Source organism: Oncorhynchus kisutch, linkage group LG13 (assembly GCF_002021735.2).
Source record: "Oncorhynchus kisutch isolate 150728-3 linkage group LG13, Okis_V2, whole genome shotgun sequence".
Taxonomy (NCBI): domain Eukaryota; kingdom Metazoa; phylum Chordata; class Actinopteri; order Salmoniformes; family Salmonidae; genus Oncorhynchus; species Oncorhynchus kisutch.
In genome coordinates this window covers 61342176-61368389 of record NC_034186.2, presented here as the reverse complement: position 1 = coordinate 61368389, position 26214 = coordinate 61342176, and the positions used below count along the sequence as shown (strand labels likewise).

The 26214-nt window shown below is 46.4% G+C and overlaps 1 protein-coding gene across 9 annotated transcripts in view; it reads left to right on the top strand.

Annotated features, from left to right (window-relative positions):
- Positions 1-3028: 3028 nt before the first annotated feature.
- LOC109901721 (chondroitin sulfate proteoglycan 5) overlaps positions 3029-26214 on the top strand; it is a 33496-nt gene continuing 10310 nt past the window's right edge. For 2 of the 9 annotated variants that reach the window (XM_031786811.1, XM_031786804.1), the window contains exons 1-3: positions 3058-3617; positions 12046-13027; positions 25558-25746. In XM_031786811.1, the coding sequence (XP_031642671.1) occupies positions 3521-3617; positions 12046-13027; positions 25558-25746 (1268 nt within the window). In that variant the 5' untranslated portion in view covers positions 3058-3520. Of the gene's footprint in view, positions 3618-12045; positions 13028-25557; positions 25747-26214 lie in introns of all 9 variants that reach the window. The other 7 variants (XM_031786805.1, XM_031786810.1, XM_031786809.1 and 4 more) reach the window with 7 other exon arrangements.

Below are 26214 nucleotides of genomic sequence, written 5' to 3'. Positions count from 1 at the left end.
AACTATGAGTAGGTGCACACACAGACACACACACAGACACCCCCCCGCCCCCCACAAGCACACTGTCTCTCCCTCTGTCTCAAACTCCCACGTGAGCGTGTTCACTGGGCATGTATAGAATTCAGAAGAGAAGCAGCCTAAAAGGTAATTGTCTGGCCTCATTAGTACTATCTGACACACAGCTGTAATAATGAAACCATAATGAGATATTATTAGTAAGTATATACAGTGATGTTGGTCATTGAATGACCTGGGGTCATCTGTTAAACTCTTCTCCAATCTTACTTTATCATGTTCATACCTGACACAGGATATGTTACCCACACAGCAAACATCTTGCAGTGTTTCTTAGATAAAGGTTAGAGATAACGGTCTAATGTCTGTTTGTCAACGGTATAATCTACAATAGCTTTAGAAACATTCTGAGAACATTCCAACAACAGAGCTGAAGGGAGGTGTTTCTAGAACATTGAAGAAAAGGGGAATCAGAGGGGAAAATCCAAAAGCCTCCATTTTTCTTTTTTGGTTAGATGGGTAGGTATGACCTTTGAACCTCCCACCTTTCCAGTCTGACCTACGATGACCTCAGTCTTGCCCCAGGGTGTCTGAGAAACCGCCTAGTTGTTACATTGTTTGTTTTGTTATTGTGTGCGTGCCTGCCTGCCTGTACCCAGTAACCCTGTGTCACCGCAACCGGATAATAAGTGGGGGGGGTCAGTCATATTTTTGGGGAGAGGAGAGTAAGGATTTATGTCTAATCCCAATGTTGTTGACGGCCCCGTGTTCAAAATTAAACCGATTGGTGAGACTGTCATAACAACAGTCCTGGTTAGAGCAGACATGAAAGCTGTAAGAGGCATTAACCCCAAAATGAGTACATGACGCCCAGAGACAGATCTGGCGTGAGGTGGTTTAGGGGGGTCTATTTAACCAATCAACCTGACTCGCACATAGTCAAATGGCTGATTCAGCTCCGGGTGGATGCATTTCTTAAGGGCAAATAAAGGGGGTTATCCCGTGAGTAGAAGGGGTAGTGAAAGTCAAGTCGCTCTGACCTAATCGACCCCATCTAAAAATGTTATATATACACAGTCACTCAGAACATAGAGGATACTAACAAGTCTCTAATTTGTCTCTAATTTGTTTAAAAAGCATGGAGACTGCAAACTATGAGAACAGTTGATGAAGGATAGTTCTGATAGATGATTTGAAGATCTCAACAAAGTCCATTGAGGGGAGAATGAGTGGTCTGAGGGTACTGTACTGTACTGTACTGTCTGTCTGTTCCCCCAAAGAGGTTTATTTGTAGGCAGGGGGGCTGCAGACTGCTTGAGGCAATCTGCAGGGCGCGAGCACACACATATACACACAAAGCCCTCACAGGAAAGCAAAGTGATCATTCTCAGGTCAGGTCAGGTGTGTTGGAGAGGTAGGATGTGTGAGTACCATCCTTAATTTAGCTGAACTCTGCTTACGTGAAAACGTTGAATAGTCTAATTTGAAATAGGACAGTCAATTATTAATTTGTTTCACACTGCATTTCTACTTGACTTACTTTTCACAATTAATTTGACAAATGTAGCATTTTCCAATTTTGTATTAACTTGTAACACACAGACACACACACACACACACACACACACACACACACATACACACACACACACACTCACAACATAAAAGCCTGCTGCCGGGGCTACTTCCCATCTTCCTCCATGGTCATCCTCCATGGTGGCCAGCCAGGTCACCCGTGATACAAGACAGTATTCTAAGTCCACCCATGTCTGAGAACGTTGGGAGATGAAGTGTAAAACGCCCACTAGGGGCAACAGTGAGCACTGTTAAGTCGCTTCAAGCATCTGCCTCTGATTCCAAAGGTTGCATGTTGGAATCCAGCAATAGAAAGTTGTTTTTGATATTATTGTTTTAAGCCTATCCATTCAGAGTTAATGCCTAAACTTAACCCTAACTGTAAAAATCCAGTTAATATCTAAACTTAACCCTAACTGTAAAAATCCAGAGTTAATGCCTAAACTTAACCCTAACTGTAAAAATCCAGAGTTAATGCCTAAACTTAACCCTAACTGTAAAAATCCAGAGTTAATGCCTAAACTTAACCCTAACTGTAAAAATCCAGAGTTAATGCCTAAACTTAACCCTAACTGTAAAAATCCAGAGTTAATGCCTAAACTTAACCCTAACTGTAAAAATCCAGAGTTAATGCCTAAACTTAACCCTAACTGTAAAAATCCAGAGTTAATGCCTAAACTTAACCCTAACTGTAAAAATCCAGAGTTAATGCCTAAACTTAACCCTAACTGTAAAAATCCAGTTAATATCTAAACTTAACCCTAACTGTAAAAATCCAGAGTTAATGCCTAAACTTAACCCTAACTGTAAAAATCCAGTTAATATCTAAACTTACCCTTGAAATTTCACTTTTGGAAGAACTTCGAAATTTCTCGTTTGACAAACATGGTTGAACGTGTAGCCTAATTCTGACCTGAGACTGTGAGAGCTGGTAGCTTGTGAAAGAATGTGTGGGACCCCCACCGTCAGTACTCTGGGCCCTCATGCATTCATCACTGCATCCCAAAGTCTCTCACACCCCGCCCCCTCTCTGCTGTTTGTTTCTTTATCTGAACAAACAATTAACCAAAAACATGTTGTTTCTAAAGCATTAAAACACTACTTTACTTTAAATCTCCCTCTCATCCAACTGTTATGTGGCCCATGGACCGAATCGGAGTTTGAGCACAGTGCTTAAAACCCATGATTTATATTTCACTTGATTTATTCAACCATTTGGCCAAAGCATCAATCTCTTCAGGGAAATGCATGAAACATTTGACAGTGGAAAATAAGCATACGCCTGCGCACTCACGCCAATTATTATATATATTTGTATTTTAAGTCTCCGTTGATAAATTGTGTTTAAAAGGCTGCTGAAATGCCGAGCTGAGTGTGTGCACTGGCAAAATCCAATAGTCTCAGTTGAATAGCAAATTGGTCCAAATTATTGAAAGGAAAAAAGCCTTGGGAAGAGGAGGGGTAGGAGTAGGAGACGGGAGGAGGGGGGCAGCAACAATCCTTTCCCCTTCCCATATGGTGAGAGCAGTGCCGATAGCATCACATTCCGCGGAGCGTTGCCTGTCGTCCTATGGTGAAGTGCCATCGCTCTAATCAAAAACAAACGGAGCCGCAGCTTTCGCTTGCGCTCAACTCAGCTCCAGTACGGAACGTCCATCCTTGGCTGTGCGAGGTCTCCGTCTGGCCGATATTCGGTGGCGACGGGGCCTTGAACGATTGAACTGTGGCTAATTGAAGAAGCGGGAGAAGTAAATACGAGCACACCACTCAAGACGAAGTTACTATGGGGAAGTGCAGGGAGGCGGGAGTCTAACGTGGATAGGGGGCACAAATCAAATCAAAAGATTTACAATTCGGATTATTTATATTTTGAACACTTCATTTTCAGAGGGATTTTCATCAGATTTTCTGGCCATTATCACACGCAGGAATGAACGGAAAGGAAGCGAGGTTTTGCACGGGATGCTGGAGGCAAATGATGCTGTCAATCATTCTGGTTCTACACCTGATTCCCCTCTTTGTACATGGTAAGAAATCGTATACGTTTTTACTCACAAGAAAGCAAGGGTTGTCTCTTTGTTTCCCCTCGGATGTGTATGATAGGCTGACCACCGTGAAACCAGTGACTAAACACACTTGCACAGAGAGTCAGTCCAACAAAGGGGGCCAGTGAGTCTTCTATTGTAGGCTAGAGCCGACTGGTCATGCGCTCACTCTCAGAATAGTGTAATTGAGCACATAGGCTATCTTTTCCCAGGACGTTAACCGATATTTAATTTGGGTTATGAGATTACATTATGGGTGGGATATTGTCGGGCAATGGGTCAATTCCAAAGAGAGGCAATTGCATGGAAGTTGTATTGGTTTTTGGAGAGCCGGATGGCACAATTGCCTTTCAGCAATGACCCACTCTCTGTATCGGTGTTACGGGGTAATAGTGGCGAGCCGATGCACCAAGATTGCTCCCCCGAGGCTGCTGCTGTCACTATGGCAATGATGGAGCCAGGCGACACAAAGGCAGGATTACGGTCGGAGTCCCTGTTGCATTATTCATCAACCAATCCGAACAGACATTCTGATACAGCGCGCCTTGGCTTTTATAGAAAACATGAAAAGACACTGAAAACTCTCTATCCTCATTTGTCTCATGAATCACAGCACTTCTTACATATTAATAATGTTGTTGGCTATGAATAGCCCAGGGATATAATCAATGTGACATCATGGGGATATAGGCTACCTAATTTAGTCGATTCATTTTTATTTAAATTGCCTTACTCTGTCGCCATTACCATTATATTTTATGTTTGGCCACTTCTGCTTGGACACCCATAACAATGATGTCCAGTGATTGTAGGAATGGGAGCGTGAATTGGTTCCCTACTTACAGGCAATGTAGTCTGCGGAAGGATGGGATGTTAGCTTATATTTATTTATCCATATGTCAGTATAAAAAAAAACGTCTGTGTAGCCTCTGGAGACTGGTCTGGGTTGGTGCGCTATTGTCCAACCGGCAAAAAGAGGATCCGTTTATGCCCATCACCGCCCAGCAACAGGGCACTGAAGACGGTACCAATGCACCAAGACATGCTCAAACAATGTCAAAATGCCCTGATTAAATGGGTGAATATTTAATATAACATTAGCCATGCCAAATATATACAATGATGGTTGCAGGAAAGTAGGGTGGCTGAGGGTGCAGCACCCTCTGATAAGAATACAATTTAAAACATTAGTTCCACAAAATGAGTGAACTAGGCTTTTAATACTCCTGTAGGGAGGGTGAGCCCTCCATCATCACCTTCATTTTCTTGCTTCACCGGTTTGCTGTGGCAGTGGCACCACCTGCTCCTTCTACTGTGAACACTGAGGTGACCAAAGAATGGTGTCCCTAACAATGACACTTAATTACATGTCAGGGCTCCTCTTCTTGGTGGCATTTTCAGTCATCCATAGTGAAGTGAAGAGATGGTTAGGGGGTAATAGTGAGGGATGTAGAGGCATCTCCCCTCCCCCACTCAGAATGATGGCTGTGTGAGCGGGTTTGGACGGGTGATGGAGGGGGTAATAGTAGTCAAGGCTCAGCCACATTTCCAGGATTTATGTCCCTGGGGCCAGCACAGTGATGGACTCTGGGAATGATGGACCTCCCCGCCCGTCTGCCTGCCTCTCCCTCCTGCCTGCCTCTCCCTCCTGCCTGCCTCTCCCTTCTTTCCTCTGCTCTCCTCTGGCCTGCTGACACACATCTGCCGTGGACAGATTATCTTTGAAGCGCAGTGTGTTAATCTGCAAACCAAATCCCCCCCAGCCTTTTTTATAGCAGTTTAGGAAAAAACACACATTTTGATGATAACAGTCATTTTAAAATCAATTTAAAGTCAATTGGAAAAATAGTGCACGTCTGTCTGTCTGTCTGGTATGATGCCACTGGTATGTGCTCTGTGTAATGGCAGATGTGACCCAGGTTAGATATGCCACATGCTAAAACAGCCTACCTTCTTACATTGGTCTGCTCATTAGAAAACACCTGCCAATGGGTGTAGTCCCAACCTTCCTTTCTCTAGTCCCAGTCCAGTAGTAAGGATACATTACTCATTTCACATTAGTCACACAATGAGCTTTGTTCACTGCTAGGTTGAACACATCACCAATGGAGAGCTGAAATCATTAGAACCTTGGGTGGATGACCTCAAACCCCAGCACCTCACATGCTGCTTGGTAGAACCTCTGCACTCCACCTCCTTCCATCTCAAACAATGGCTTGCTCAGCGCAAAGACGCCTCTGCATGTGTAACATGAAACCAGCTTTAGGCACACCCTCCTTCCCAAGCAGCTCCTCTCGGTGTTGCTTCAGGGGGATTGTGGGGTGACTTTGCATCTCATCATCAGAGGAGAAGCACGGGGAGACGCAGAGAAGAAGACAAAATAGTGTTATCCTGTTCTCTCTGTCCTACCACCTGCACCCCCCTGCACCCCCTGCTCCAAGGTTCTGCCTCCAGTTGCCAGCAGGGGACCATTAACCAAGGTGTCGGTTGGCTTGACCTGGCCAGACGTTTAAACGTGTGTGTGAGCATTCCCATAGGTTGTGATAGTGTTAAGAATAAGTGTGTATCTTTGTGTCCTTGTACGTTCTAGTAGTCTGTGTGCGTGTCAGCGAGTTCATGTCAGTGCACGCGCCTCCTAATGTGTCAGCGCACATCTCGTCTCCTCCTCAAAGCGAACCGTGCTATGCAATGCGAGCGGAGTGTATTACATCACCAAGACGGCGTCCATAGCTGAGCCCTGTCCTATTAGCAGTCATTCCCCTACCTCCCCCTGTCAAAGAGGTGGTCCTCTGTAGCTCAGTTGGTAGAGTATGGCGCTTGCACCACCAGGGTTGTGGGTTCAAATCCCTGGACCACCCATATGTATTTATGCACTTTGGATAAATGACATATATTAATAAAGAAATCCACCACATTCAGCTGAACCAAGAGAAAGAAGGGATAATAATCTTACTGATAGCTGGATTCATGTGGTCTGTGTGATCCCTGGATGCCTTTCAAAGCTCGGAGTTTATCGAAGGCTAATCACTTAAATCAGTCGTTCCCAATTTAGCTCTGCCTGGCGTACCCCTGTGGTACCCTCTCATGGGCATTTTATGGTATCATGAGTCTCAAGTACCCTCTATGGATAGGCCAAGTACCCCAGGGGTCCTAGTACCACTGGCTTGAAGCAGGAAGGTAAAGGAGTAGTGTATGGAGTATAGACACCGGAGGGGCATGTTTAGAGAGGACAGGCTCCCTGTTCTGCATTTTGATAACACACACGCACACACACGACCAGGCACACACAAATAGCAAGTGTTCTGTAAACCACACACCTGCACACACACCCTTTGTTCTTACGCCCTTAATATTTATGTCTGAAAATGTGAGTATTAGCGTTTTGTCCTTGTAGTGTGTGCGTGCATGCGTGTGTTTGTGTGCAGATCTGTTAGGTTAGCAACGCTGCATCAACTCTCCCTCTGCACAGTGAGGGCAAGACTGTTGCCATGGCAACCCATCCCTCCTCCAGCCTGCCACCTGTTGGGCACAGAAATGAAAGGTTTTATGTGATGGAGGGACGAAGGGAGAGAGAGAGAGAGAAGGAGAGAGTGGTAGGTGGAAATCAATGCAGGGGTATTCAATTAAGGCCGAATGCAGACCCATGCATATCCACTTTCATAGATATTAATGAGTGGTGTTGAGTAAAGAGAAAAAGGTTAATGCATTATTCATAATGGTTATATAGTGTGTGTGTGTGTGTTATACGCGTGCATATGTGTGTATGTGTGTGTCTATATACAGTATGAAAGTCCTCTCTTGAGGATTGTTTCGAGGGAGCTCACTGTAAAATGGATGGAAACGAGTGATCAGTCAGGCTCACTCTCTCACACACAACCTCATAATCCCAGAGACATATAAACAGATATATTTATTTGAAGCTACAGCCAGCTGTGCTGTACTTTATCTGACTGCTCTGGCCACCCTTACCTCTGACCCTCCACCCCTATGTACTTCTGTCTGGGTCAGCAGACACTGCCTGGGAGCTAAAATCTGTCACAACCAATCCCCGCTCTCTTTACTGTCTGTCATAGCCAATCACAATCCCCTGTTTCATTTGGAGGTAGGCAACGCATCCCAACTAACCAGGGAACAAAAGATACGGCAGCTAGCCAACACCAACCCTGTTGTCCCTGGCAATGCTAAATACCTCTCATTACCCCCCCATACCCCCCAAACACCTCAGAATACTCTTTAAGGGGTGAAGGGGTTCCTTATGTAACACTGTCTGATAGTCCCGTCTGAAAGGGGAACACAAAGACCACTTTATCCACCCCCCCACCCTCCCAGGCCGCCACACACTGCTCTCCAACAGCCCTTGGCCGGGGGTCCACTGTGGCCCCCTTGAGCCTCATTCCATCTGGGCCAGGGGGACAATCAGCAGTGGAGGCCAGGAACGGTGAGAAGACCAGGTCTAAACAGGGATCTGACCCTACCCTGGCAATCTCCATTCAGGCCATTGTGGCATCATGCCAGGCTGCCACCCTGCTGGACCTGTGGATCTAATGTCCGTTTTGTTGGACAGGCTCTGTGTCATAGTGGGCACAGTGTAGCTTGTTGGCTGGGATTGGGTTGGCGTTCAGGATGTATGGTTACTCATACTGAATTGGTAAGTCACCTTCCTCTATCTTACACAAGTCTCACTTTGAGATCAAATATGAAGTATTTTTAGACTGGTGTTAATAGTCTTGCCTTGCAACTGGATAAATCAAATCAGTGTCTTCACATTGTTTAAAGAGAATGAGACTGCGATTTGTCTCTGGTGTATACAAGTCTTTCATTGGAAACCTCAACTCGAGTAACTCCAAGAATGGTGTAAGTGCCTTCATGTGTTCTCGTTTGACTTCAGAAACAGCTGCACATATACGGGCAGGCCCACTCTCCCTGCATGTGAGCAGAAGTCTCTATGGCTAAACTTCAGTTCTCATTATTGAATCAAAAATGATTTATTTGTGGCTTGGTCAGGTGATGAGGAGATAGCTGTGTACCAGTGGGAGATACGAGTCTGCTGTTCACAGTGGTTCTCAATCTATGGGTCTTGGCTAAGGCTGCACAATTTAGTGAACTTTTAATAAATGCCCTGGTTTTCCCAATATCCCGGTTGGAGGATTCCCGGAATCCGGAAATCTCCAACCAGGATTTCTGGAAAACCAGGGAATTTATTAAAAGTTCACGTAATTTTACAAACCTACTTCTGGCCGGTGGTGCCCAGCGAAGTCAGCGGACTGTCAAAAGTCTCCTTGTTAATCCAATTAGGTTAACAACACTATGTGAGGATACATTCTTAATTGAAACTCACTTCAGAGCATCAGCAAAGCAAAGCTCTCCAATAGAGCGGCTCTTCAAGAGCACCACTGGTGTCCTCCTTAGAGAGAGAGAGAGAGAGAGACAGACAGACAGACAGACAGAGAGAGAGAGAGAGAGTGTGTCTCTACGTAGATGAGTGATTAATAACCTTTCCTGCAGTCAAATAACCAAATCGCCCCCTAGTGGCCTCATGGGTGGAATGTTATTCATACTTTTTGTAATTTCATAATTAATTATTTTTAAAAACCTGCTGAAAATCTGGTGTTTCTTTGTCAAACGGTGTTGTTATATTTCAGTCTTCTGTGATGTACAGTATATAAAGTGTTATATTGGTATGAACACTCAAATGTAATACATTTCAACTCTATATCTGACATTGTACAGGTGTCTTAAGCCCATAACCATCTGTGTGAGGTGTATACTTTTGTTTCAACGTAGATTTGCTTAAGACCACCAAGAAACACTCTGTGTGACCCTGATTTAGCCCACTGCAGTAAAAGGTTTTAAGACCACCAAGAAACACTCTGTGTGACCCTGATTTAGCCCACTGCAGTAAAAGGTTTTAAGACCACCAAGAAACACTCTGTGTGACCCTGATTTAGCCCACTGCCGTAAAAGGTTTTAAGACCACCAAGAAACACTCTGTGTGACCCTGATTTAGCCCACTGCAGTAAAAGGTTTTAAGACCACCAAGAAACACTCTGTGTGACCCTGATTTAGCCCACTGCAGTAAAAGGTTTTAAGACCACCAAGAAACACTCTGTGTGACCCTGATTTAGCCCACTGCAGTAAAAGGTTTTAAGAAGCCTTTGAAAATGATTATTGTTTTTTACCTTGAAGTAATCCCTTGAAGATTCACATTTTGGACAGCCTATGATTCTCCATGATGTGACATTGCTTATATGGGGATTATATGACCTTTTAGAAGAGAGAACCACATGTATGGAATGTTTTAATTAGTGAACTAGTTACTGCCAAATGTAGTACAACTCCAGTATTCCTGACTCAATAAACCCGACAAACCCGACATCCATGAAATCTAGACATTTATACTGCACACAAATGACGGCCGTGCATCACAAAAATATTTCTATGGCTGTTAGCCCACTACACTGGCCACACTTTGAATGATACTGATATAGATGTTGATGGTGAAAACAACAGGGAACCCAGACTCGGCCATGGTTACTGTTTGGCCATTTTGACAGAAACAACGAGACAGACCTTGTCTTTGGAACGTTACTTTCCGTCTCCGTTTGTTTTCCAGACATACAACTGTTAAAGACGTAAAGTGACTTGAGTGATTGTTAGAGCTGAACAAACACAGAAGTGTGACTACAGTCTCTCTTTACCGTCGGACGGAGCTGTCTGTTGAGTAGCCTGCTCCCCTGGGGACAACTCACACAGAGTTAGCCTGTTCTGTTCTCTGTAGAGTTGATCACTTAATGAGAGAATGCCTGTGTGTGTGTGTGTGTGTGTGTGTGTGTGTGTGTGTGTGTGTGTGTGTGTGTGTGTGTGTGTGTGTGTGTGTGTGTGTGTGTGTGTGTGTGTGTGTGTAGGTGTGCGTGTGTGTGTGTGTGTGCATGCGTCTCTCTGTGTGTGTACAGTATATTCCTTTTAAAGTATATTCCCTGAATATGTGTGTAAGCGTGGCTATAGTCCATAGTGGTTTTGGCAGAAGCGACGCTGCTCAGAATGTCAGATGACGTCGTTAACAGCAGTGTGAGCAGCAGAATGAGTGTCTCTGGTGGATGGATTAACCCAAAATTCACCCTAATTTCAAAAGCCTCTGTTTCTCTGACTGCAGCAGAAATAAGCCCAGGATTCCACCTGGCTGCTCCCCATTAACAGCCTTTATCTGCTTAGTAATGTAATACTCTATAGGCCGACTGTATATTTCCTACAAATAATTCTAGTATAACCGCGCCTGGTTTTGTTGAAGCTTTGTGAGTTACTTGGTTGTCACGCACCACGTTTAATGAAGAAATGGTTATATTGTCTGATATGAGATTTTGGTTTGTGTGGGTGTGAATGTTTTTCTTGGACACCACGCTGAAACCTAGACACCACGTCACAAATGGCACAGCGCTTATCAAGTATGATGATGTCATTTCTGTGGAAGAAAACATCTCTTACTGACAAGTAAATCCGCCACTCTTTCACTGAACGACATGTGTGTCTGGTTAAAGTAATGTTTCTCCCTGTGTTTCTCTCAGCGCTACGCTCTGTGAGACTGCAGGCTGAAGATGCCATATGACCGTCTCCCCTCCAGATCACTCCACCTCCCACAGGGAGCCCCGGAGACCCTAAACCCCAAACCATAATCCCTAATCCCAGCTCCTTGCCATTCAAGTACATTAGTCTATTATTACACATAATCCATGGGGTTCGCCAAAGCTGCTTTAGGAGAGGAATAAGGAGCTACACTTGGCTGATGTAATTGACCAGTGGTTAAGTATATGGCCAGTCCATCTTGGTTGAGTTTGTTTAGCATTTTAGCCTCAGGGTAATGCTGGACTGTTGAGCCGTCTTGGGAGACAGATACTGCCCAATGACTAGGGACTTGAGTCACGATATGTTCAGTCGTTCAATTGACACAACTCGTCATTCTTGGCTGAAGCCTCAATGCAAGAAAGTCATTGGTCATCTGATAGTTTGTTTGGTTGGTGTTTGTTTACTACAGGTGTAGGATGTTAATTTGACCACTCTTTTGTTGCTGAGAATTTCCCTCACAGCAGGAAATGCAAACGTGTAGTGTATCTGAGGTTTAAAAAGGCTTCTGTTGGTAATTTACATTTAAAACATCTCAGACTTGACTTGCCCTAACGAAAAATCTATCAACCCCTACAAACAAATGTTCTAATGTTCCAATGCACATAATAATTCACATTTCCTGTTGCTGCAGGATTATTTTCATGCCGTAGCAAACTGGAGTAGGTCTAGTTCTTGTGTCCCTGTTTTATATTATGAATGACATTAAGTGGACAGATTGATAAAAGGATATTCACTCATGGCGGTGTGTGGTTACGAGACCTGACAACATTGTTTTCTTGTATGTTTTCAGGGAACACTCTGAGGGCCAATGTCCCTGAGTTGGACACCACAGCCAACGTGACATCCCTGCCCAGTAAGGTCGAGGAAGCGGCCAAAGTGAATGATGTTGTTATCGAGGTGACCGGGGTCAGCGCCTCAGTCAGCCCCGTCGTCACGGTGACCCAGAGGGCCGGCCGCATGCCCCGCTCCAAAGAGGAGCAGGGCAGCGGCATGCTGGGAGAAGGGGTGTTGCCAGCCGAGGAGGAGGTGGTGGCCCCGCCCAGGATCAGCCCTGACTCAGCAGAGACAGAGCTCCTTCTGCCTAGCAACCCCCGTGGCACGGAGGAGAAAGAGGATGAAGAGGAGCACACCGACCCACCGTGGCTGAACGCCAGAGACAACGTCTTCGACCTGGACCGGCACTTCCGAGAAGGAGTAGCCAATCTGGCCACCACCACTGCCCCTCCCCCTGCCGCCGCTAACCCCTCTCGCCCGGATGTCCTCACCGTGGACTTCTTCGACCCCGCCTCTCGCGGCCGCGGCCTGGACCTAGCCCCGCCCTCTCCCTCCTCTTTGGCCCACGAGCTCCAGGGCGGCGACCCCACTTCCTGGGCCATGCCAGACAACTACGACTACCTCACGCCGTACGAGGAGGGTGCGTCGCCCACCCCTGATGAGTACTCCTACGGCACCACTACCGATACCTTGGATGGGGATGACGACTTGAGGCTAACTGCCGAGCCTCCATCCCGCTCCAGGCCCAGGGCTCCCCCAGGATCCGGCTCCTTCACCCCAGACAAGAGGCTGCCCAGTGGGGGTGCTGCTGCTGCACCAGAGGGCCCTGCGGCAGCCCCTCCAGCGTTACCCGTGGATGGCTCAGACGGAGCCGGTGGCTGCCGCCAGGGCTACGTGAAGCAGAATGAAACCTGCCGTTCCCCCTGCGACACACTGCCCAGCTACTGCTTCAACGGAGGCCAGTGCTACCTACTGGATGGAATGGGGGTCTTCTGCAGGTGAGAGATGGAATGAGCGCACACACACACACACACACACACTCTGGCACACATAGCCATCACACATACTGTACATCATAGGCAAGGCATCCAGATGGAAGAAATCTAGTTTACTAACATATCAGAGATAAACATTGAACCCAATAAAACCCATTATCTCTGTCTGCATTACAATAACAGATATCTACACCCTGGACAATGTGTTTAGAAAGTATGAGCTAGCCTGATGAGTGAATGAGATGGAGGATGGAAAACAGTTCCCCATCACACACACACACACACACACACACACACACACACAGTGAGCGAGAGAGAGAGGGAGACAGAGAGAGAGGGTAGGGGAGAAAGAGGGAGACAGAGAGAGATAGAGAAAGAGAGAGAAGGAGATGAGAGAGAGAGGGAGAGAGAGAAGGGGAGAATGAGGGAGACGGAGAAAGAGTACATTTAAATTGGGCTCCCATATGAAGCAGCTCAGTGATTTCAGACTAGAGAATAGAAAGCAGCACGTGTTCCTGGATGCTTTACAGAGACGTTTAGGAGGAAACTTCAATTGTTTTGCCAGATCAATTTCAACCATCCGGTTCTGGTGTGGTAGTCACGCAACCCACACGTGCGCAATCAATCTAAAACAAAAATCCAGAAAATCACATTGTATGATTTTTAAGTCATTAATTTGCATTTCATTGCATGACATAAGTATTTGATCACCTACCAACCAGTAAGAATTGTTAGTTTGTTAGTCTTTCTTTAAGAAGCCCTCCTGTTCTCCACTCATTACCTGTTTGAACTCGTTATCTGTATAAAAGACACCTGTCCACACACTCAATCAAACAGACTCCAACCTCTCCACAAGGACATCAGGGATAAAATTGTAGACCTGTACAATGCTGGGATGGGCTACAGGACAATAGGCAAGCAGCTTGGTGAGAAGGCAACAACTGTTGGCGCAATTATTAGAAAATGGAAGAAGTTCAAGATGATGGTCAATCACCCTCGGTCTGGGGCTCCATGCAAGACCTCACCTCGTGGGGCATCAATGATCATGAGGAAGGTGAGGGATCAGCCGAGAACTGCACGGCAGGACCTGGTCAATGACCTGAAGAGAGCTGGGACCACAGTATCAAAGAACCATTAGTAACACACTACACCGTCATGGATTCAAATCCTGCAGCGCACACAAGGTCCCCCTGCTCAAGCCAGCGCATGTCCAGGCCCGTCTGAAGTTTGCCAATGACCATCTGGATGATCCAGAGGAGGAATGGGAGAAGGTCATGTGGTCTGATGAGACAAAAATAGAGCTTTTTGGTCTAAACTCCACTCGCCGTGTTTGGAGGAAGAAGAAGGATGAGTACAACCCCAAGAACACCATCCCAACCGTGAAGCATGGAGTTGGAAATATCATTCTTTGGGGATGCTTTTCTGCAAAGGGGACAGGACGACTGCACCGTATTGAGGGGAGGATGGATGGGGCCATGTATCGCGAGATTTTGGCCAACAACCTCCTTCCCTCAGTAAGAGCATTGAAGATGGGTCGTGGCTGGGTCTTCCAGCATGACAACGACCCGAAACACACAGCCAGGGCAACTAAGGAGTGGCTCCGTAAGAAGCATCTCAAGGTCCTGGAGTGGCCTAGCCAGTCTCCAGACCTGAACCCAATAGAAAATCTTTGGGGGGAGCTGAAAGTCCGTATTGCCCAGCGACAGCCCCGAAACCTGAAGGACCTGGAGAAGGTCTGTATGGAGGAGTGGGCCAAAATCCCTGCTGCAGTGTGCAAACCTGGTCAAGAACTACAGGAAACGTATGATCTCTGTCATTGCAAACAGGTTTCTGTACCAAATATTAAGTTCTGCTTTTCTGATGTATCAAATACTTATGTCATGCAATAAAAGGCTAATTAATTACTTAAAAATCATACAATGTGATTTTCTGGATTTTTGTTTTAGATTCCTTCTCTCTCTCACACAGTTGAAGTGTACCTATGATAAAAATTACAGACCTCTACATGCTTTGTAAGTAGAAAAACTTGCAAAATCGGCAGTGTATCAAATACTTGTTCTCCTCATGTATGTTCACAGTATAGGGGATGCATTAGATACAGTATACCTCTGATCTTGTCGTTGTCAGATTATTTTAAATTTACTGTGATTTTGTGTGTTTTACAAGGTTCCTGGTGCATTGATACCTGGCCAACAGATCTTTATAGAGGTCACCATGAGGAGAAAGTGTAAGCCAGGTTACATGAGAAGGAAAAATCCCTTCCCCAAACTCATCCAACCCATTGTTATAAAACCCCTCGGATCATTATGCAGAGCTATGCCAAGATATTTATTTCCCTTTATTCTGTAACTAACCAAACGAACCAATCAGCAGGGAGAGATCAGAAATCAGCAAACATCTGTGTGGATTAGCATGCAAATGTATGCGTGGTAGCAAGTCCCTGGATGGCCATCGCCTCCTGACTGGCACTGATGGAGATGATGATGGCAATGAGAGCTGGTGCACAGGAATCGAATAGACAGGGTCCCCATGCCAAAGTGATTATGTTCACACAACAGGAGAGCTCACACAAATGTATGTGTGCACATATGCTCAAATTGAGACACACACACACGCATTTACACATACACATGGACGCACACACTGTCACGGCTGTTGAAGGAAGAGGACCAAGGTGCAGCGTGGTGAGCGTACATATTCCTTTATTTAAGAATGACGCCGACAAAAAACAAGAAACCATACAAAAAACGAACCGTGAAGCTAAAGGCTACGTGCCATGAACAAAGAACAAATCACACCCTGACTAAACCAAATAGAGACATAAAAAGGCTCTCTAAGGTCAGGGCATGACAGTACCCCCTCAAAGGTGTGGACTCCGGCAGCAAAACCTGAACCTATAGGGGCGGGTCTGGGTGGGCATCTATCCGCGGTGGCGGCTCAGGTGCGGGGCGCAGACCCCGCTCCACCTCTGGCTCACCCCGCTTTGGTGATGCCCCCGGACTGGGCACCCTCATTTCTGCGGGCCCGGACTGGGCACCCTCATTTCTGCGGGCCCGGACTGGGCACCCTTGTTGCTGCGGGCCCCGGACTGGAGGCCGTTGCCACGGGCCCCGGACTGGAGGGCGTCGCCGGAGGCTCCGGACTGGAGGCCCTCGTTGGAGGCTTCGTGCATTGTCTCACCACTGGAGGCTTCTTGTCATAGATCATCACTGGAGGCTTCTTGCCATGGATCATCACTGGAGGCTTTGTGCCATGGATCATCACTCGAAGCTTCTTGCCATGGATCATCACTGGAGGCTTCGTGCCATGGATCATCACTGGAGGCTTCGTGCCATGGATCATCACTGGAGGCTTCGTGCCATGGATCATCACTGGAGGCTTCATGCCATGGATCATCACTGGAGGCTTCGTGCCATGGATCACCACTGGAGGCTTCTTGCCATGGATCATCACTGGAGGCCTGGCTCTGGGAGTAGGCACAGGACTCACCAGGCTGGAGAGACATACAGGAGGATTAGTTCTTGGCCGAGGCACAGGACTCACCAGGCTGGGGAGACATACAGGAGGCCTTGGCCGAGGCACCGGATACACTGGGCCATGGAGTCGCACTGGAGGTCTCGAGCTAAGAGCCTGCACATCCCGTCCTGGCTGGATGGTGACTTTGGCCCGGCACGTGCGGGGCGCAGGCACAGGACGCACTGGGCTGTGCAGACGCACTGGAGACACAGTGTGCAGAGCCGGCGCAGGATATCCTGGGCCGTAGAGACGTACTGGAGGTCTGGAGAGCAGGGCTGGCACCATCCGTCCTGGCTGGATTCTCACCCTAGCCCGGCAGATGCGGGGAGCTGGGATGTAGCGCACCAGGCTAAGAACACGTACTGGAGACACTGTGCGCTCCACCGCATAACACGGTGCCTGACCAGTACGACGCCCGCCACGATAAGCACGGGGAGTTGGCTCAGGTCTCCAACCTGACTCTGCCACACTCCCGTGTGCCTCTCGGGCTTCCTTGCCAGCCGTGTCCCCTCATAACGTCGCCTCTCAGCTTTAGCTGCTTCCAGTTCCTCCCGTGGACGGCGATACTCCCCAGCCTGCCTCCAGGGTCCTTTCCCATCCAGGATCTCTTCCCATGTCCAGGAGTCCCGAGCACGCTGCTCCTCCTTACCACGCTGCTTGGTCCCTTGGTGGGGGGAAGTTCTGTCACGGCTGTTGAAGGAAGAGGACCAAGGTGTAGCGTCGTGGGCGTACATATTCCTTTATTTAAGGATGACGCTGACAAAAAACAACAAACCATACAAAAACTAACCTTGAAGCTAAAGGCTACGTGCCATGAACAAAGACAACTTCCCACAAAGAAAGGAGGGAAAACAGGTTACCTAAGTATCGTTCCCAATCAGAGACAACGATAGACAGCTGTCCCTGATTGAGAACCATATCCGGTCAAAACATAGAAATACAAAAATCATAGATAACAAAACATAGAATGCCCACCCCAAATCACACCCCGACCAAACCAAATAGAGACATAAAAAGGCTCTTTAAGGTCAGGGCGTGACACACACATACACACAAAAACACACACACGCTTTGCTTTTACCATGAGCCCAATAGAACCTCTCCCAACTCAAGGCCCTAATCATGACATAATGACCCGGTCTTCTCCCCCTGCAGACACACAGTTTCTCACCAGTGTGCAGCTATACAGTTAAACTGTTCAGTGATCTTGACGCTGACCTCTTGACTCTGACAGTTTCCTGTTGCAGGCCAGCAGTAGGTAATCTCCCAGCAGGCCTAATGGCCAGAGATGAGGTGTGTGATTGAGATGGCAGATGCCTGATCCTTGCAGAGATTGGTCTTATCCTTTATACTGGTTTATAATCATTGGAGCAACAATCCATAGAGTAGGCAAGCCAAGAGCAATATCGTAAATCACTCCCATCAAACTTAACTAGGATACTACAGCAATGTGGCTGCAGGTAGCTAGTTTAGTGGTTAAGAGCGTTGGGCCAATAAATGAAAGATCGCTGGTTCGAAATCCCTGAGCCGATTAGTTGAAAAGTCTGATAAGGTGCCCTTGAACAAGGCACTTAACCCTAATTGCTCCTGTAAGTCACTTTGCGTAAGAGAATCTGATAAATTACTCAAATGTAAATGCTTATCACTATAAGACAAGGTCTTTGGTGGGCTTAAAGAGATCATAGTAAACCATAAACAAACAGTAAACAATGCACTACGTACATTGATTTTGATGTCTGTGAGAAGTCCATGTTAGATGACACTGTCAGTGTCAGTGAAGATCTGTGTTACACTGAGGGACAGTCCAAGTTCTGTCTGAGGTTGGGCTAAGAGGCAATATGGGTCAGTGGAGCTCTGGCACAAGTGTCTGTGTGTGTCTGTGTGTAATGGTGAACTGAGGCTGATTCATACACCAGCCCAATTGAATCACAGTGGGATGAATGCAAATGGCTCTGCCCTCTGTTATAACACACTCCTACAAGTAGTTGGTTGTGTCTGCCCTCAATATCTCTTTCTGGGGTTTACCGACAAAAGCCATGTCCTGTTGTGCATGTGTGTACTGTAAGCGTTTGCATACTATGTGTGTGCGCATGTGTGCGTTGGTTTGGATATGATCAGTAAGACTAGTTACAGTCTGTAACAGTCATGGAGTGGCTAATTTGAATGTTTGATCTACCTAACGTCATCAATAGTTTACCTCTCTCTTACTATCCTAACTAACATTTGTAATAATTTCCCCCATAGCTGGAGGACAACACTGTAGAATGGAGTGTCGGAGGGAAAGAGAGTGAGATGGATGAGATAGTCATGGCAAAGAAAATGAGAAAAAAAGAGAGTAGGAGGGACTGAGAGAGAAAATGAGTCAGAGTTCGTCCTGCCTGCCAGTATGGAAACAGATCAGGACGAGCCAGGTTGAATTAACTGTGAGCGTGTGTGTGTGTGTGTGTGTGTATACAGTCATAGCTGTGTTAGTGTGTGTGTATATGTATATGTGCATGTGTGTGTGTGTATGTGTATGTCTGTGTCTGTGTGTATACAGTCATAGCTGTGTTTGTGTGTGTGTGTCCTGCAGCTTGATATAATTAAGAAGAGGTATTACCACCAAGGAGTCCCATGTAGTCATGGCGATTTAGAATTTTGGGTTGCATTATGACAAGCATACACACAAATAAACATGCATGCACACGCACACACACACACACACACACACACACACACACACACACACACACACACACACACACACACACTCTTGGATTATGGCTATATTAAGACCCCCTCCACCAATAAGCAGAAGTAGGAGAGCACAGGGTCATTCAAGAGGTCAGACACAGGAGATGAAGATCTAGTGAGAGGGCTCAGATCAGGGAACATACACACATGCACAAACACACAGATCCGAACACACAGACCCACACACACAGACCCACACAAACACAGTAAGGTAGTCCAATGTATCCGATGAGCCATCCTGTGGCAGTAGAGTCTGGTTTGTTGATTTGGGGCGCACACACACACACACACACACACACACACACACACACACACACACACACACACACACACACACACACACACACACACACACACACACACACAGCAGTTAAATGGAACATGGGGCAGGTGTACTACATGTATTTCTAATTAGGGTTCATGGTTCATCAACACTTTACTTGACATCTAGAGTCACAACCTGTTATGGCACGGTCATAACCTGTCATAATATGGTCATAACACTGTCATGGGTACGATTTTTACACCTGCTATGTGGACACCTCTTCAAATTAGTGGATTCGGCTATTTCAGCCACACCCGTTGCTGACAGGTGTATACAATTCAACACACAGCCATGCAATCTCTGTAGACAAACATTGACAGTAGAATTGTCACGCCCTGGTCTTAGTATTTTGTGTTTTCTTTATTTATTTGGTCAGGCCAGGGTGTGACATGGGTTTATTTTGTGGTGTGTTTTTGTATTGGGGTTTTAGTAGTTATTGGGATTGTGGCTTAGTAGGGTTGTCTAGAAAAGTCTATGGTTGCCTGAGGCGGTTCTCAATCAGAGGCAGGTGATTATCGTTGTCTCTGATATGGGAACCATATTTAGGCAGCCATATTCTTTGAGTGTTTCGTGGGTGATCGTTCCTGTCTCTGTGTTAGTTTGCACCAGTTTAGGCTATTTCGGTTTTCACGTTACGTTTATTGTTTTTGAATTGATCGTGTTTCATCTTCAAAGATGTATCGAATTAACCACGCTGCATTTTGGTCCGACTCTCTTTCACCCGAAGAAAACCGTAACAAGAATGGCCTTACTGAAGAGCTCAGTGACTTTCAACGTGGCATTTCAAGTGGAAACGTCTAGGAACAACAACGGCTCATACACGAAGTGGTAGGCCACACAAGCACACTGAATGGGACCGCCGAGTGTTGAAGCGCGAAGCTCGTAAAAATGGTCTGTCCTTGGAAGTAACACTCACTACCGAGTTCCAAACTGCTTCTGGAAGCAACATCAGCACAATGACTGTTCGTTGGGAGCTTCATGAAATGGGTTTCCATGGCCGAGCAGCCGCACACGAGCCTAAGATCACAATGCCAAGCGTCGGTTGGAGTGGTATAAAGCTCACCGCCATTGGAGTAGTGGAAACACATTCTCTGGAGTGATAAATCACACTTCATCATCTGTCAGTCTGACGGAAGAATCTGGGTTTGGGGGATGCCACGAGAATGCTACCTGCCCCAATGCATAACTGTAGAGTTTGGTGGAGGAAGAATAATGGTCTGGGGCTGTTTTCATGGTTTGGGCTAGGACCCTTAGTTCAAATGAAGGGAAATCTTAAAGCTACAGCATACAGTGACATTCTAGACTTTTCTGGGCTTTCAACTTTGTGGCATCAGTTTGGGGAAGGCCCTTTCCTGTTTCAGCATGATAATGCTCCCGTGCACAAAGCAAGGTCCATACAGAAATGGTTAGTTTAGGCCTCCCGAGTAGCGCAACTGTCTAAGGCACTGCACCGGAGTGCTTGAGGCGTTACTACAGACCCTGGTTTGATCCTAGGCTGTGTCACAACCGGCCGTGACTGGGAGTCCCATAGAGCGGCGCGTAATTGGCCAAGCGTTGTCCGGATTTGGGGAGTGTTTGGCCGGGGGGGCTTTATATGGCACATCGCTCTCTAGTGACTCCTTGTGGCGGGCCGGGCACCTTCAGGCTTACTTCGATCAGTTGAACAGTGTTTGAACAGTGTTTCCTCCGACGCATTGGTGCAGCTGGCTTACAGGTTAAACGGCAGGTGTTAAGAAGCGCGGTTTGTCCGGTCATGTTTCAGAGGACCCATGACTCGAGCTTCGCCTCTTCCGAGCCCGTTGGGGAGTTGCAACGATGAAACAAGATTGTAATTGGATCGCACGAAATTTGGAAGAAAAATAGGGTAAAAAATGTATTAAAAAAACAACATTTTGGTTTGTGAAGATCGGTGTGGGACACCGACTGCAAGCCAGGCCTAATCGCCCAACATCAGTGCCCGACCTCACTAATGCTTTTGAATGGAAGCAAGTCCCTGCAGCAATGTTCCAACATCTAGTGGAAAGCCTTCCCAGAAGAGTGGAGGCTGTTGTAGGAGCAAAGGGGGATCAACTCCATATCCATGATTTAGGAATGAGATGTTCGACAAGCAGGTGTCCACATACTTTTGGTCATGTAGTGTGTATTATGAGTGTCAAAACCCACATTTATTCAAATGTGTTATTCCCTGACCAGGAGTTTCCTTTCGTTTGGAAGTTGGTTTCTTAAATCCGTTGTTCTAGTATTGATTTCTTTACAGTCATATTTTTTTATGTCCATATTATGACAAGTTATGTCAGCTGTTATGACATGGTTATGGCCGTGTCATTACGTGTTATGACGCTAGGGGTCAGGTAAAGTGTTACCCAGCAGGGTAATGGGCTTTGTATTGCCAGAGGAGGTATATGGGTGATAGTTTGACTGATTTGTTTCCTCTACCGATAACATTTTCCCGATCATGGTGCCACCCACCTAATGGTGCCCATGGTGCCACCCACCTAATGGTGCCCATGGTGCCCACCTAATGGTGCCCATGGTGCCCACCTAATGGTGCCCATGGTACCCACCTAATGGTGCCCATGGTGCCCACCTAATGGTGCCCATGGTACCCACCTACTGACTTCCCACACCTTCATTTGTCTCTTAAATGAGTTTCAATTGATCATTTTAGTATCTATTTGGGGGCTGACTAGGCTGGGACTCTAGTTGTAAAACTAGGGGAAACACTGCTCAATGTTGTGACAGTCACGCTGGGCTCTGATTAACGTTGCTGATATTACCCTCCATTACCCTTTCATTATCCCTCGTTCTCCTTCCCTTTGTACAGTACCCCCCCACCCCCACCCCCACCCCCTGTTTACCCTCATCCCCCTTCGACCTCACCCCACAACACTGTGGGGGGCCTCCCAGTATGTCCCGTCTGTGCCCCCCTCTACCTTCCAACCCACTCAGTGCCCCCCTCATCTTGGCCAGGTTACAGTATCTATCCCGGGGGAGTTGGCAGTCGAGCAGCCTTTACAAGCCTAATCAAGTAAATATTGAGGGGATTTGTGATGTGGCCCAGGCTCGGGTAATTCCATTGTGTCGCTGGGTTAGAGGGCTGTATTTGGTGGCGATTGGAGGTTGTGGTAAACCTTGATTGAGTTAATGATGGGGTAGGGAGGGAAGGCTCTGTGGTTACACTGGGTAACTGGTTAGGGTAAAGCTGTGGGAGTCGTGAGTGTTTAAACGAGGAGCTCAGAGAGAGAGAGAGAGAGAACCAAGCCTAGTAAGAACCAAGCCTTTTAAGGTAAAACAAACAAACAGCCATTTTGGATTGTAGGATTACAGGTTTCAGGGTGGATCACAATGTGGTCGATTTAAGGCTAATGAATGTTTCTACTGGGTTTATTTCAGTTGGATTGTTTCAGTTTGATTTTAACACTTGAGAAAACTTGCAACCAAAATCTTCAAGTCAAATTGTAGGGTTTTTAGGACTGCTGTTTTAGGACACCATTTATACAATGTCAAAACCAAAGTCAGTCAGCTAAATGGAAACAAGATTACACTCTCCTGGAGGCAGCTGGCAAAGAGCAGGAGAGCGGAAGGGGAGAGAGAGACATAAGGATAGTGGGAGGAAGAGAAGAAGAGGTGGTAAATCAGTGATAAATTAGAGTGATGGAGAAACTCAAGGGGCAGAGTGATAGAGGGAGTAAGAGGACATTGAGAATGAAAAATAAAGAGATTACTAAGTGAGAGAGAGTCTCATGAGAGCTCTGTGTGTGTGTGTGTGTGTGTGTGTGTGTGTGTGTGTGTGTGTGTGTGTGATGGAATGACATGTCGGTACTGCATCTGCTTCTTGTGCGGCTCAGCTGGATCGCCATGGCAACCAGCCATCCTCCTTACCCTCTCCTTAAATGTGCTCTCTTTCTCTCTCTTCGCTATATAAACTACCTCTTTGTACCAACATACAGTACCTTAGAGGGGGAGAGCGTATTCAAGTCCCCTTGAAAATGGCAAATGGCGTATCAGTAGTCCAGTCACACCTTCTCCTGCTAGAGAATGCCCCCTGGCACGGAGCCAACGCCCCTCGGTTGGCACTTTCGGCACGGGCACAAAGGGGGCAGGATGCAGGAAGCGGCACTGAAAGGAACCGAGCCCCCCATCACCCACTTACTGGGCTGAATTGAAACTGTGAATCTGAAAGGCCATACTCACACCTCCATTCATTCTACACATTTACATTCATCTGTGTGAGTCTGTAGGTCTCTTGGCCTGTGTTTGGGGAACAGGGGAAGGGAGAGGTGCATTTATGTTGCTCTTCACATTCAAATTCTTCCAAGTGAATTTGTGTCCTTCCGTAAGTGGTGATTTCCCTCTAAAATCCACATGCAGACATTTGAGGAGTGAGTGTGAACCTTTGCATTCTCGTACCTATTTTAGCCTGTATGGGCTCTTCTCAGTGAGTGAGTTTCATTCACATTCACATGGTTTCCCGAGTTCCAACTACTTCACACATTCAGTCTCTTTAAGCAGCCTGTTTTTATTCTCAGTGATCACACTTCTACTACTAGAAAAAAAGGTTTCAAAAGAGTTCTTTGGTTGTTCCCATAGGAGAACCCTTTTAGGTTCCATGTAAAAATCTGTGTAAATGGTTCTACATAGAACCCAAAAGGGTTCAACCTGGAACCAAAAATAGTTCTTCAAAGGGTTCTCCTATGGGAACAACCAAAGAATCCTTTTAGGTTCTAGATATTAGCAGAAATATACATAGTATCTGGTTACTATGAGACCAGTCATTACCATTTCCTCTTGTTAACTAGTGTGATTGACCCAGTTTATAGAGTCTTATTTCTTATTCTACATGCAGTACCATTCATTCTCGTAGTGGTTTCAAGCATTTGATTAGTAAGGTTCCAGTCTTGTTCCAGTCAGCAGACGAAGCCATCTGCCTCTGTCATTTTTGTCCTGGAGCAAAAAGAGTCTAGGGCTCAGATGGCGGCAAGTGTGTGTGTGTATGTGTATGTGTATGTGTATGTGTGTGTGTGTGTGTGTGTGTGTGTGTATGTGTATGTGTGTGTGTGTGTGTGTGTGTGTGTGTGTAAAACAGCCTCTGGTTTTCAGTTTTTTTCTATTTTCTGTTCAGACAGAATGATCACATTATCCCTTCAAATAGAGCCATGTTGAAAGCCTGCTGGTGACACTTCAGTCTGTTTTAGACCAGGAGTTGAAATTTCACTTCCATAAATGATATAAACTGGGGCAGTGTATGTGGGATGTTGAATAGCATTTTTTAGCCCCCACACTCAGGGCTGGATTCAATCCGTATCGCAGAAGTATCGTGGAAGATCCGCGTTATAGCTCGATTTAAATTGAGATTGTCCACGATACTTCCGCGATACGGATTGAATCCAGCCCTGAAAGCTTTCAGACTCACATAATGAAGCACTTGGGATAATTATAAACAGAAATTCTTGATTTTCTTAAACCTAGCAATCTGGATTGAAATGTGTGCCAACCATTCAAGCTTGAACTATGAATGACACAGTGGTACTGGCCTCACCCTAATCTAAATCATTTAGAGCCTGCACACGCACGCACACACAGACAGAGATACACACAGACAGAGATACACACAGACAGAGATACACACACACACACACACACACAATTTTGTTATAAAGTGTTATGTTTGGTGAGTAAACCCTTTTCCATTTCTCACCCATCCTTCTTTTCTCTCCATCCTTAATTTGTTTCCCTTTACCCTCCTCTCATGGCCTTTCTCCACTCTTCCCTTATCTGGCCATTTCATCTGTCACCCATCTGTATTCCCCTGGCTGCTCTTCTCTCTCTCCTTTCCGTATTCCATTCCACATGCCTCATTGTTTCCACTACTACTACTTCCCCTCTTCATCTTGGTTTTCTTTTTCTCCCCTCTCCTTTTTGCACCCCTCTCTCTCTCCCTCCCTCCGTCTCCATGCAGGTGTAATGTCCAGGACTACATCTGGCACAAGGGTTCCCGCTGTGAGTCGGTGGTGACAGAGTTCCAGGTTCTGTGTCTGACCATCGGGGCGTCGGCCCTCATGGTGCTGCTGCTCTTCATGATCACCGTCTGCTTCGCCAAGAAGCTCCACGTGCTCAAGACCGAGAACAGCAAGCTGCGCAAACGCAGGTAAGCTTACAGCGTGGGCCTGGGGAAACCTGCACAAATATAGGGGAGTCTATGGACCAGATAAAACCAGTTAGCACAAAGGTGTAAGAAAACCAGGAAAAACCAGGCAGTGAAACCAGAGATCATAGAACCCATGGGAAACTGGCTGCGCAAACGCAGGTGAGCTTATGGACTAGAAAAACCAGGCAGCAGATAGACAGGTTTTTGACCTCTTGTATTCTCACAGCATATGTATGCGAAATAAGCATTTCCATTTCTAGCACTATTGAAAATGAACCTATTTAGTATTCGACTGGCGTTTTACATGAGTATTGGACATGTGTGGACCTGTAAATTACAACGACATTACAACTACTTCCATTGAAACCAAGCTCCGTTCAGGGTGAAACCCTGGGGCTGGTGGAGAGAGTAGTGGGGGGGGGACCCCTGGGGCTGGTGGAGAGAGTAGTGGGGGGGGGACCCCTGGGG